General features: G+C 38.0%; 1 protein-coding gene across 22 annotated transcripts in view; it reads left to right on the top strand.

The window, feature by feature from the left end:
• Nucleotides 1–13,871, top strand: part of ADAM22 (ADAM metallopeptidase domain 22) — a 237,456-nt gene that overhangs the window by 110,120 nt on the left and 113,465 nt on the right. For all 22 annotated transcript variants that reach the window (XR_009260505.1, XM_058725175.1, XM_058725184.1 and 19 more), the window contains exon 4: nucleotides 12,009–12,075. Coding sequence is in view for 21 of the 22 variants with exons in the window: in XM_058725175.1 (XP_058581158.1) it covers nucleotides 12,009–12,075 (67 nt within the window). In the remaining variant the exon portion in view is untranslated. The remainder of the gene's footprint in view (nucleotides 1–12,008; nucleotides 12,076–13,871) is intronic.

Raw genomic sequence — 13,871 nt, 5'->3', positions numbered from 1 at the left:
AGTGATGCATACATATAGTGGAGTATTAGTCAGCCATAAAAATAAATGAAATCTTCCCATTTGTGACAACGTGGATGGACCTACAAGGCATTATGGTAAGTGAAATAAGTCAGAGAGTGAAAGACAAATAATACATAATCTTATTTATATGTGGAATATAAAAAATAAAACAAAGAAAACCCAAGACTCTTAAAAACAGGGAAAAAACTGGTGGTTGCCAGAGGACAGGTGGGTGGGAGAATGGATGAAATAGATAAAGGGGATTAACAGGTACAAAATTCTAATTGCAGAGTACGTCGTGGACATGAAAAGTATAGCATAGGGAATATAAGCAATAATACTGTAATAACATTGCATAATGACAGAGGGTGACTACACTTATTGTGGTGGACGTTAACTATAATGGATAGAATTGTTGAATTAATACGTTGCACGCTTGAATGTACCACTGTATGTTAATTATACTCCAACAACAAAAAAAGGGGGCAAAATTTGACCATCATTACCAGTGGGTAAGAAAAGCCTGTTAATCTGTGTTCTCTCTAAAAATGGGACTGTTATCATCTTCACACAAATGATTAGGAAAATATTGACAGGTTGACACATAGATCTTAAGCATTACTATAATCCAGGCAAGATACCATGGTGATTCAGACCAGGATGGTGGCAATAGAAGTCACATTCTGGATATATTTTGAAAACAGAGTTGGCATAATCAACTGGATGTGGTATATAAGAGAAATTGAGGAGTCAGTGATCACTCCTTGGTTTTTGGCCAGGGTAACTGGAGAGATGGAGTAGCTATTTATGAAGGTGGGAAGACTATTGGAAAATCGTTTGTCAAGCAAGATCAGGAACTTAAATTTGGATATAGTTAAGTGTGATATGTTTATTTGATAAGGAGGAGATGTTACTATGTGGTTGGAAATATTATTCTGAAGTTCAGAGAATTCTGAAGTGGAGATATAAATCTGAAGGTCATCAACATATACTTGTTATTTAACAGAAGACATTAGGTAAGATCACCATAAGACTAAGTATAAAAAGAAAAAAGGACCATCAACTGAGCCTCGGAGCACTACATTGTTTAAAGATTGGGGAAACAGGAAGAAACTAGCAAAGGAGATTGAGAAACAGCAGCAAGAGAAGTAGGAGAAATACCAGGAGGGTGTGGTGCCTAGTTGGAAATGTAAGGAAATATTTTCAAGAGGACGGGTGATCAGTTGTATCAAATGCTGCTTATAGGTCAAGTAAGATGAAGACTGGGAATCAGCCATTAGATTTCTACATTTAGTAGAAATTACTTACATTAAGGTAAGTAATTTGTGACTTTGTTAAGAGCTGTTTTGGTGAAGTGATGTGGTGAAAATCTGATTAGATGGGCTCAAGAGATAGGAGAGGAGAGAAGGTGGATATTGACTATGGGTAATTGTCTTGAGTGGTTTTGCTTAATGGACAGAAAGAAATGTAGTAGCAGTTGGATAGGGAAATGATGTTAAGAATTGTTTTATTTGTTTTTGTGAATGGGAGAAATAACAGAGTTTGTGTGCTGGTGGAAAAGATCTAATAGAAGGGGGGAATTTGATGATGCAGGAAAGGGAACAACATCTGGTGCCATATCCCTTGGTACGCAAGAAGGGATGGATTATGGTGCATGAGTAGGGGTGTTGGCTTTGGATAATTACCTGGACAGCTAATTCCTAGACTAGGAGGGAAGTTGCCAGATGGCTTTAAAGGATTTGTTGAGGTCAGTGTTCCTCATTGTAAAGCGAATACAGTCAACATGATGATAGGCTGCTCTTCAGCTTCATTCACTTTCACTGAGTAGGCCTGGTGCTTGTAAGGGCTTTAATCAGGATTGGTTTAGTCCAGGGAAAATTATATTGTAGAAGTTGGGTAGGGAAAGTTACAAAGCAGTGAATATTAAGATTGAATCGAAGCTGAGCAAGGAAGGGTGTGAGACATGAGGGTGGTGAGGGACAGTGAAATGGTAGTAATTTCAGTGGATTATGGATCTCACTGGGGTCAAAGAATTGAAATGGGGTATTGAAGGAGAAAGTTAGATGGACAGAAGTTGCTCAGAGAGTGAGAGCCTTGGAATTTAGAATATTTATATGGTAGGTGAAATGTAGGTGAAGGAATGGAGGAGATCATCAGAGGAGATAAGGTCAAGGAGCTGAGAAGGCAGAATTATAAGGGTCACCTAGGTAAATATCAAAATCACCAATAATTACAACAGAGTAGTGTTGGAGAGTATGATGAAAACTAGAAGCTAAAATGTCCACAGCAGGAGGGGAGTTGACCAGGAATCAATAAATTGCTATAAGGATCAGTGATAGGTGGTATAGTCTGATGATAGGAGTTATAAAGTGGTGTGATTTTTGGTGGAATATGCTAGGATGGAATGACATGGCAATGAGAAACATGGAGGATATCTTTCCACATCCCTTTAGAAAGGATGTGCAGCCCCCACTTAAGGGGGTGCAGGAAAAGCAGATCCTATAGTGAAGAGCTGTTTCCCAGAGGAAGATGGTGAAGGAAGTGTTAAAGGAAGAGACTGGAGATTTTTCTAATGGCCATGGGTGAATTCCATAGGGCATCATTAAAGGGTATCTAGGGTAGAGAGTGTGGGACAAAGTGACAGAGCCCTAAAGGGATTTGAGATCTGGAGATGAGGGATGATTTGGGAGCCTGACAGACATGAGGTGACAGACATGAACTAGGGTAATAGGCCTGAAGTAGGTTAATCTTGATATTTTGGGAGCATATTGCCATGATGAGGCTGTATGGGCTGATGGTAGGTAGATGCTGTCTTCTAGGAACAGGCAGAATTGGGACTCCCACTTGACTCCAGCTTATGAAGTCACATAGGTGGGGGTGGGGAACAGTGAATTTAGCAGTGAGTTCTTCTTTATTACTGACAATGGCGTCTGGCTGAGGGATATGGTCATACTCCCAGAATATGGTTAGTGGAGAGGAAGGAGACAAAGAAGGTAAAGATGTTCATTGGGCAGATGGCATTAGAGAGTTTGAGGCTAGCCCTACATTGTTGAGAATGCTTTTCAAGTAATTAATATAAAAATGGAAATGTTTAATACACTTTATTTGAACCATATGTAAGGATTACAACTTTTTACAAGTACCAAAACCTTTCATTTCTATGGTGCTCATGGGAAATCTAAGTAAATATTGAAGTAAGTCTGTCAATTTTCTTTTTAAAAAATGAGTCCTTGGGCCGCCTAGGTAGCTCATTTGGTTACATGTTGGACTCTTGATCTTGGCTCAGGTCATGGTCTCCTGGTTTGTGAGACTGAGCCCTGCATCTGGCTCTGCACTGACAGCACAGAGCCTGGTTGGGATTCTCTCTCTCTCACCCTCTCTCTCTGCCCTTCCCCCACTCATGCTCCTTCTCTCTCTCAAAATAAATAAAACTTAAAAAAAATTAAAAAAAAAATTTTAATGTTTATGTTTGAGAGAGTGAGACAGAGCGTGAGCAGGGGAGGAGCAGAGAGAGAGGGAAACAGAATCCCAAGCAGGCTCCCGGTTCCCAGCTGTCAGCACAGAGCCCAACGCAGAGCTCAAACTCACGAACTGTGAGATCATGACCTGAGCTGAAGTCAGATGCTCAACTTACTGAGCCACCCAGGTGCCCCCCAATTTTTTTTAAATGACTCCTTGATTTAGCTTTAATGGAAAAAAGGCCATTTTTTTCCTCCCTCTGTTGATTGTGTGCCATTAAGATTTACCAGGGATTTCTTTTTATTGCTTTGCTGCATTGTGTTCCCTAGTATCTTTGGCTTTCAACGGGGTAATGAGTCACAATTGTCAAAATATACTAACACATTGTTATATTAATATTATTTTGCTAGAATATTTGTAGACTTAGTCTGATTATACTTCAATGCCCTGGTAACATTTTTTGTATGTCAAAATAAGCCTAGGAGATTCTGATTTAGTAGGTGGGTTAGGGGTGGTTCCCAGGCATTAAAAAATTTTTGTGTGTGATTCTGCTGCTAAGCCAGGCTTGGATACCTTTGCCTTAGTAGGAATAAGGATTCTATAAATAAGAAGCAATATTAATAATAGTGCCCAATTCAACTGTCACCTAATCACATTTACTCTAAAGGTCTTAGTCCTTATATGCACACTGAAAGCTCCTTGAAAATTTTCATCAGATTATGACTTCCTCAGTTGAGCATAACTGAAGTAGCCTCACCATTAGGCACAGAGTATACAGAAAATCTCTTGTAAGTGTATAAGCAGGAAAGGAATCTTCATGTTTACATTTTGGAAAGGAATAAAATGAAACTTTCATCCAAAAGGCAGATCTTAAGTAAGCTTTTAATTTAGTTGTTTCCCTTTAATTTATTTTAAACAAAATAGGAATTTTAAATACTAGTTATTACATACTGAGGATGTAGGCAACAGTTCTGGCACAAACTAGGGCTGAAGAATGGATGATTAATTCTCAGTGGTATGAATGTCCAGGACATTTATCTATTTTCTGTAGTGAAGATTCTCAGTAAAGATACTAGTTTTTAAAAAGGATCTAAGAGATTAATTCTTGATTAGATGGGGCAAAAAAACAGAAGATGAATTGGAGGGAGGGAATGCATAAAATGGAGAGAATTGGAAGAGTGTTTTCTTTTTTCCCCTAAGCTTATAGTTTCTTATACCTCTTATGTAAGTTAATGAAATTTGGATTCGTAAACTTTTCATTTTCCCAGTTATGTTCTTCTGAAAAGTTTTGAAGCCAAATGAAATCTCTATTTTTCCATTGTGGCCCATGACCCATAGGGCGTTTCCATATTTTAATGGATGGATTATAGTCATATATGAAAATTTTATGATCCTTTTGTTTTTATTATCCCAAGTAAGTTACATTGGGCTCGTTTGGAGCCTGCTCTAAGGAAAACATGATGTTAATTTTGTGCACTATTAACAGTTACTGAATGATGAGAATAAACAGGCACGGTCAGCCTACTGCCTTATAAATTATTATTTTGTACAAATCTGTGGGTTGACTAGGCAGTTCTGTTTCATATAGTATTGGCTGGGGCACTGTTAACATCTGTAGGATCCAAAATGGCCTCAATCACATGGTTGGAAATTGGTGCCGCCATTGGCTGGGAATTCAGCTGGGGCTATCGGGTCAGGATTCTGGTTGTCCTCTACAAGCATCTTATTATGTGGTTGCTTAGGCTTTCTCACAGCATGATGGCTGGATTCAGAGATTGAAAAATGGAGAACTGTACATGCATGAAAGTAGAAACTGCAAACATCAGATATCACATGGTATTACTTCTGCCTCATTAGATTTGCTACAGGGCCAGCTCAGATTCGAGGGGAGGAGAAATGGTCTTCACTTGACTATAAGAGAAGTGACAAATAATTTGTAGACATCTTTTTAAAAATATTTTTTTAATGTTTATTTATTTTTGAGAGACAGAGCATGAGTAGGGGAGGAGCAGAGAGAGAGGGAGACACAGAATCCGAAGCAGTCTCTAGACTCTGAGCTATCAGCACAGAGCCCTATGCAGGGCTCAAATCCAAGAGCTGTGAGATCATGACCTGAGCCAAAGTTGGATGCTTAACCGACTGAGCCACACAGGTGCCCCTAGACATCTTTAATTAACCACAGTCCATCCTTTGACCACATATTATTTACATTTCTCACAAATACAAAATGTACTCAATTCCTCCAAACATTCCTGAAAAATCTCATTCCGTTATAGCATCAGACTTGAGCTCAGGGCTCTGGTCCTCATCATCTGAATCAGGTTCTGGTATTTAATTAGCTTATTAGATGAAGTAACTCAGGTACAGACCCTTGAACTGAGAAGACAAATGAGCTGTTCCACAAACACTCAAGTTCCAAAGGGAGAGATGAGGACAGGATGACTGCAGTAGATACTCTTGTTTAAAAAGGGAGGAAATAGGAAGTACCTAGCTTTCATGTAGTTGATTGAAATTCTGATACTCAGCCAGGTTTCCCCTGTTTGGGGAAAGGGAATATGTAGGTTAAGGCTCTGTTCTGCTTCCTGGGGGTGGTTGCCTGTGGTTCTTGGCTGTACTGTTTTCGTCACCATTTCTTTTCCATAAGAAATGGGCCCAGTTTTAATCTAAATATCTTTCTAGGTCTGCTTCCTGACTAAAAATTTTTCATTGACTTTCCATTTTGACCAAAGCTGGTGGTTGCTCTGTTGGTGGGTTCTGTGTGAATTCATCGAGATTTACCCCATTGGACAAAACCATAGCCACACCTCATTTGGGGGGGAGGCCCTTCCCTATTTTTGACTTTGAGTTAAGATGCTATAGGACAGTGCTTTTAAGATTCTTGGAAACTCTTTTGTGTATCTGAGCTACTGGTAGGTAGGCCCTGGAGAATCTTAGAAACTCTTATATAGGTGATATAATCCAGGTAAAACAGCCCAAGTCTTTCTGAGGTCTTAACAAAGGGTCTTACAAATGCATCTTTGATTTGATCTTGACCTTGAGGTCACATTTTACTGGTAGTACCTTAGATTAGAGCTTGCTCTAAGGCTGTTATTTTGAAAATCTAATGCTGGTTCAGATTTCTTCATTCATTCGTTTCTTCCTTTGGTATTTTTAGTGGGAATACTGTAAATGATATGTCCTTCTCAGTGTATCACTTCAGGAAGCACATGATTTTGGTTTTTTCCATTACTGATGTTGTTAACTGATCACTTGATTAAGGTGACATGCCCCAGTTTTCTTCACTGTAAATTTATTACTAGGGTACATTTTGAATGTAGAAGTGAATATTTGGATTTGGCTGAGAGAGTTATGCATTAGCCATGTTGAGTTTGAGATGCCTCTTTGACATCCTTGTACAGGCTGGTTTAGAAATAGGAGTGCCAGTTGGTCTGTTGATTGGAAAGGTGAAGTAGTCTTTTTGTGTCTCCATTTTCTCAGTGAATACAGAATTGAGGTCATCAACAGAGAGTTATGATGAAGGAATACTTTGGAGAGAAAGGCTTGGAAGGGTCCTCTTAGAGTAAATTGATTAGTGGATTGATGGGCAGTGTTGTGCTGAGGGACCACTTGATAATTGTGGTCATAAATTCAACATATCACCATTCAGGATGTTCTGCTTTTTGAGGACAGACTTTGACTATTGGAAGAGGTAAGTTTTGCCACAGTTGAGGTTTGGCCAAGTGAGCATAGTGGAGAGAGCAAAGCAAGAGAAGTATGGAAGTTTAGAGTGTATATAAGGGGGTGATTATCATGACAGAGCATGGAATATGAGTTAGATTAGATGAACAGGAGGGAGGTAAAGGACAGTGAAAAATCAGTAGGTCGGGTTCATTGTTTAAAAGTCTCCAGGGGCTCCTGGGTGACTCATTAGATTTGATGTCCAACTCTTGGTTTCTGCTCAGGTAATGATCTCGTGGTATGTGAGTTTGAGCCCCACATCGAGCCCTGTGTCAGGCTTCCCTCTGACAGTGCAGATCCTGCTTAGGATTCTCTTTCTCCCTCTCTCCCTACCCCTCCCCCCCCAAAAAAAAATAGGTAAATAAACTTTAAAAATAAATAAATGCCAAAGAGTTAAGTGGAAGTTTAAGGGAAAGATGGCTAGGAGACAGTGAATAGGGAATGGGGTGTTTGGAATCAGGATGTGGGAGGGATTTCACACATATTCTGGTTTAATACCTACCAACTTCATATTATTTCCATAGACAAATTATGTTTATAAAGATTAAATAACTTGACCAAGGTCACACAGCAAATAAATGACAGTTTGGATAGGAAGTCAAAATACTAGTTTCATATTTAAACTCCAGAATCTTTGTACTTTACCAGCTGCCACTGATTCATGACAGTTGCCCACTAGACAAAGAGTAATCATTATTATGACTGAGAACGTTTACACTGTATTTGTTTTGCTTTCTTTAGGCTTATTAAGGTAAGCAAATTTAAAAAAAGCCCTCACACTACATTTCTAATTTTAAAAACATCTCCCTACTTTCTTTGTAAAGCAAGTGGCCTTTATAATTTGATTGAAAATGATTTTCAGTTTTCATCTTTCAAAATTCACAAGTTAGCATTCACACATCAGTTTCGAGTAAGCCGTTAACATAGAGTAAATTTTACCTTCTCACTTTACAGTAAAATAAAATTTCCCAATGTTAACGAGATTCCCCATTTCCTGCACTTGAGATTATTTAAATAGATCCCTGCTTAACTGTAAACAATGTCGATCTAAGGAAAGGAACTTAAGGTAATTTTTATTATCTCTAATTAGGAGGCTTCAAGAAAATTTGCTTAGGGTCTAAGTAGACAGTAGTCAAGATTTTATGCTTTAGTGGAGGAAAAGTGACATTTTAAATATAAGGTTTTTCAGCCTAATAATTAAAATAGCAATACTTAGCAGACTTCCACAATACTGCAAACAAACAAAACCCAATTGTCAGGGCTGTTTTTAGTTTAAATTACATGGAACCCCTTCCAACAATACCTGTAGGTATAGAGCTACATAATTCCTGAGCAGGGAGTTTTCTTTGCTGTAATTACATTCGTGTGGTGACTCATAAACTCTCTTAATTCCTAGATTTTATAATTGAAAAGAAAATATTCCCTTGAACTTTGCAAACCTGGAAGATTCAAAAGTTGTTTTTCAGAAATTATTGTGATTATTACTACTATCACAACTTCTCTAAGTGATATTGTACCTAGTTGCTTTTGATCTCACTCGTGCTAGGGGGTTTACTCAGGTGACTGACGGAGAAAGGATCCCACCAATACTCATCAGCAGGGCTGTGCTGTTCTGGGTCCCGGCACCTAAGCAGCAGAGATCTGGGGCTTTCCCTCTGGTATTCACCACCGACACAACTCTGTTTCTCTCAAATGTCTGCTTATTTTTGACTTCCTGCTTCTCTTTCCTTGAATTATTTTTTTGTGTGTATGCATTTATTTGTTAAGATTCCCAAGGGAAGGAATAGTTTCTGCTAATAAACACTACCTGGGTATGGCAGTTTTTCTCTCCCACTTCTGGGGAGGTTGTTTGAGACCGATACAAGGTTGGGGGACAGTCTCTTGTAGACATCTGGCTGGTATCTCTCCTGTTCGGGGTATGGTCACGCCTAAGAGAGTGAGATGTGGATGCTTGAACAATGACATATATTGCTTGAGGCAGATTTTTATCATGCGGCTTTACTTTTGTTAGAAGGCCTTGGAGATTTGTGAAATACTATCTGATAACCCCATAATAAGGGGAAAAAAAAGCAAGCAAGAGATAAAAGAAAGACAACTGTTGGTTGGATGTTCAACAGACACTCTCTCCACCACCATCCTTCCCACTAACATTATTCAGCTCTCTCTTGGGTAGTCATGATATACATGCCAGGCTCTGGAGAAGGAGAACTTGATTGTTGAAAGACAAATTTCCCAGTGAAAAGATTTGTTTTGGCAAGGCCCAGTAAGGTAATTCTGGAAAAACATGTTTGAGAAGATGAATGCTAGGGGCTTTTTGTGACGTTTACTGACTCTTTTAAGGAAATAACAGTTTGTTTGTTTGTTTTTTAACGTGGGGTATTTTTATCTGTGTGAGATGCTTAGAATTGCAGTAGCCATGTTAGGGTCATGATAGGAGCCAGTTAAGAGAACAGATCACTCACTATACTGATGGCAGAACAGAAGGATGAACTTATGCCTGGTCACACAATTGTGCTGAGCCACCACACAAGCTAACTCTGGAGCTGCCTTGTCTGGTGGGAAGTTACTTTGTTGCAACGGTAGTCTACAAGTATACTACCAGGCAAGCTAGCCCCCATATGCCAAATTAAAATCTTCAGGTCACATGGTTTGCTGAATTAATTTTAAGGACCTGGTGACAAGCAAGAGGAAAGAAATGGGTAGGTTATCACACTTAGGTTAGGGTGCAAGTTGGATGGAAGAATTGCTCTGGCTAATCCTCGGGTACATGGTGTTCATATGTTCTGCTTCTCTCTCTGCTGCATCTATCTTCCCTACTGATGATGTGGTTTCAAGGACTAGAGGTGAGGTTTTGGCAAGCTCCATAGGTGAAAGGTAGTCCAAGTTAATGACACCCGTTTGCCGTATCTGAATTACACAGGGACAGTATGCTTGGTCGGGGGTTGTAAATTGCTGGTTAGCTTGATGGTCAGTCATGAATTCTCTTTGTATTTTGGGGACAAAGAAAACATGAGGCAGAAATGGATGTCAGCAGTGTTTCTTAACCAAAGCTATTTTAACCGTGAGTATACATTGGCAATATTGGGAGACATGTTTGATAGTCATAACTATCGTGTGTGTCTGTGTGATGCTACTGGCACCTAGTGGGTAGAGGCCAGGGATGCTGCTAAACATGTGACCGTGTATAAGACACCCCCCAAGACAAAGAATTATCTGGCTCTAAATGTCAGTGGTATGGAAGTTGAGAAGCCATGGGTATTGAATGAAGACCTCATAAATAATAAGTGTTTATGTATAGTGTATCCTGGATATTTAGTATCTTTTTTTTGTATATTTATTATATCATGAACATTTATCACCCATGTGCCTCATGAACATTAGGTATCTTTTGGTCATCCATCCCTTTCTATCAGTGTGTAACACACACATGATCTTCTTAGTTATACTTTACACATCCTTTGCATTCTGGCGCATCTAACACAATTTTGTTTACTAGTACTTATCTGTATTTAAGACATCTAAAATGTGTTTGCATGTATTTTATGAACTCCAGATTTATTCGTCTAACATCTGGAGATTTGCAAAAGCATATTCACATTACACCTGTCCTGGAATTTCTAACAAGAAATAAGATATAAATGTCCTGATTGTTTAAGCCATTTTTAGTTGTGTTTTCTGCATCTTGCAGCTTAGAACATCCTAACTGACTCCCCCATAACATCAATAGGAAAATAAATTACAAAGATAAATGAAACAAGGACTTAAGCTATGATTATAGGTTTCCAAAATGGCAATGTAAGGGTCAGATGCTGGAGGAAATTGATGATGGTGCCTGGGTTAATATAACACATGTTTGATCATTCTGTTTACATTTCAAGCAACTGTAGACAGGGTGCTTATCACAGCAGACCTGTGTGCTCAGAAATTCACATTTTTGAAATGATTGGGACAATTTTGGCATGGTGACCTTCATAACACTGTGAAAAAGATTATTTAGTTGGTTGAATGTCTATTAATACATTTAGAAATTTATAGCTTCACAATTATTTTTACTTAATGTTATTTATTTATTTATTTATTTATTTATTTATTTATTGCTTTAAAAATCTTCAGACTTTATGACTTGTTATATAAGTTGTTTCTTGAGGCACCACCATTAAAGGGGAATTTTTTTTCATATATATATGGAATTAAAGAGAAGCATATTTAAGATAATGTAAGCATGTTTAAATTATACAAGAAGATTGTTGAGGACAGATTTCAAAAAGAATTATTTAAAATTTCTGAAAGCACATTCCTTCTCATTTCTTCTACCTTCCTTTGCCCCCTTTTTAATGTTTTTTTGTGATGGAAAGGATTATTTTGTTAGGTTAATATATCACACTTTAAAAATGGTCAAGTACAGTAGCAAATCGGAACTATTTAATAAAAACTAAAGTAAAACCAGGAAGAATATGATGTCTTGCAAATAACGGTGTCCTTATGGTAGTTTCCGAGACCTGTTGAACTTGACCAGTGGCATTAGCTCTGCTGCATTGGGTGACAGGTGATTTAACCTCATATTTTTTTAGAAGTCCAGGTGTGTGTGTGTGTGTGTGTGTGTGTGTGTGTGTGTGTGTGTGTGAGAGAGAGAGAGAGAGAGAGAGAGAGAGAGAGAGAGAGAGAGAGAGAAAGTAGGAGAGGGGGAGGGATACAGAGAGACACCTATAAAGTTTTCTTTTTGTATTCAAATCTGAGTTAAAAATCAGAAAGCTGATATATGTAAACTTGGTGACTTTCAAGTGATTTACACTCTCAGGGTCCCTTTTAATCACCATTTCTATCTGTTACAGCGATTTGCTGTCCTCTGAATACGTAGAGAGACATGTTGAACACGGAGGGAAGACTGTGGAAGTTAAAGTAAGTAAGATTGTCTCCCTCTGGCGGAGATTTTTTGAAAATTGTTAAAATATTGATTATGATTTTAATTTTCAGTGAAACTTCTAATGTACAGTTTTGGGGTTTCTGTATTTCGGCATTTTTCAACTAAGTGTATCACCTGCTTGTGAATAAAACCTTTAGTTACCAGAGAAAGTGTTCTTAGTGTGCTATAGGAATTGTGGGAGTTATGTTTTATGGGATTAATACAAGAGTTGTGTGGGATTAATACAATGCAAGTGTTCTTATTTAGAATATGTCACAGAAAGTAATTCCTGAAATTTGCCTTTAAGTTAGCCCTGAGAACCAAAAGGTGAAATCTTGGGTCCAGGATAGGTATGTGACTTTGCATTCAGTTGGAAAAGACATTCCCCTGGTAAAATGATAAATTTATTTGGTCTTCAGGGTAGTCCCAGGAGGTTTTAAATCCCTGGAGAGAGATATCTCAGGATATTGTTCTTTTTTTTTTTTTTAAGTTTATTTATTTATTTTGAGAGAGAGACAGAGAGAGACAGAGAAAGTGGGGGAGGGGGAGAGAGAGAGACAGAAAGAGAGAGAAACAGAGAGAGAGAGAGAGAGAGAGAATCCGAAGCAGGCTCCATGCTGTCAGCATGGAGCCAGATGTGCAGCTCGAACTCACGAACCATGAGATCATGATCTGAGGCGAAATCAATAGTCAATCAAAAGTTGGACACTCAAGCAGCTGAGCCATCCAGGTGCCCCGGGATATTGATTCTTGTCAAGTAAGCTCTGAAGAGATATGCCTTGTAAATAAAATCCTCCTCCAGTTGCAGACATAGGCATGTGTATTTTTTTCCGGTCTACTGATGATGATGTAATCTGAGGGTATGTGAGACCAAATTCCACCCAAAGGTTTTTTTAGGCTCATTTTTTTTTAAGGCTCATTTTGTAGTATTATAAGTTTTGGCTAAGTGTTTATTTTCTTTCGAAAAGAGTTCAGACTACCTATTTGCCTTGTCAGAATTATAATACCATTTATATATATTTGCTTTCTTTTTCTGAATATACATTTGATACAGACTCGTTTTAGAAAACTTACAAGTAGAGAAAAGTAAAAATAAAAATGAAAACTCACTAAAATTCATCACTGAATTTTAATTTTATTGTATTTTCTTTTAGTATTGTTTTGCTCTGTGCACATATTTATATTTTAATTTTTTGTATATTTGCTATCATATACATCTGCAGTATTGTATCTTGCTTTATAAGCAAAATTTCTATATCATGTATAGATATCTTTGATAAAGACTAAAAACAAAATATGTTAATTTTTACAAGTGAACTAATTTATAATAATTATGCCAGTCCTTCCAGAAAGTTATTCTAAACTTGTTAAGGCTGACAAATGGAATGGTTGGTTGATTTATTTCACTGCCTTTCTGTAGAAAGGATGTAAGGATGCTTCCAGGCATGACACAGGAAAATGGTGCCATGTTGCTTATAGTTGGAAAAAATTACCTAGATTTAGAATCTCTGGGCTTTTATTCTCTTTCCCGTTGCTTGGCTTTACTTCCCTATTTTGTATGTTGCTTTTCTGAATGCAGAGTATTTGTTATTGATAAATTAAAGAGGAAAAAAACAGGCAGTTCACTATTTCTATTTATGCCTGTCAGTGGAATGATGAAGTGCAAATATGAGCATGGAGGGCAGATCGAGCAAAGAGCCATCTGCTGTTGCTCCAGTAATGTCCCTTTTCAGGAAACTTGTACTTAATCAACAAAGCGTACTCCACTCTGAGATCATTAGGCTCCATGGGT

Source organism: Neofelis nebulosa, chromosome 4 (genome assembly GCF_028018385.1).
Source record: "Neofelis nebulosa isolate mNeoNeb1 chromosome 4, mNeoNeb1.pri, whole genome shotgun sequence".
Lineage (NCBI taxonomy): Eukaryota > Metazoa > Chordata > Mammalia > Carnivora > Felidae > Neofelis > Neofelis nebulosa.
Note: the sequence above shows the minus strand (reverse complement) of the source record. Positions and strands in the feature narration are given on the sequence as shown.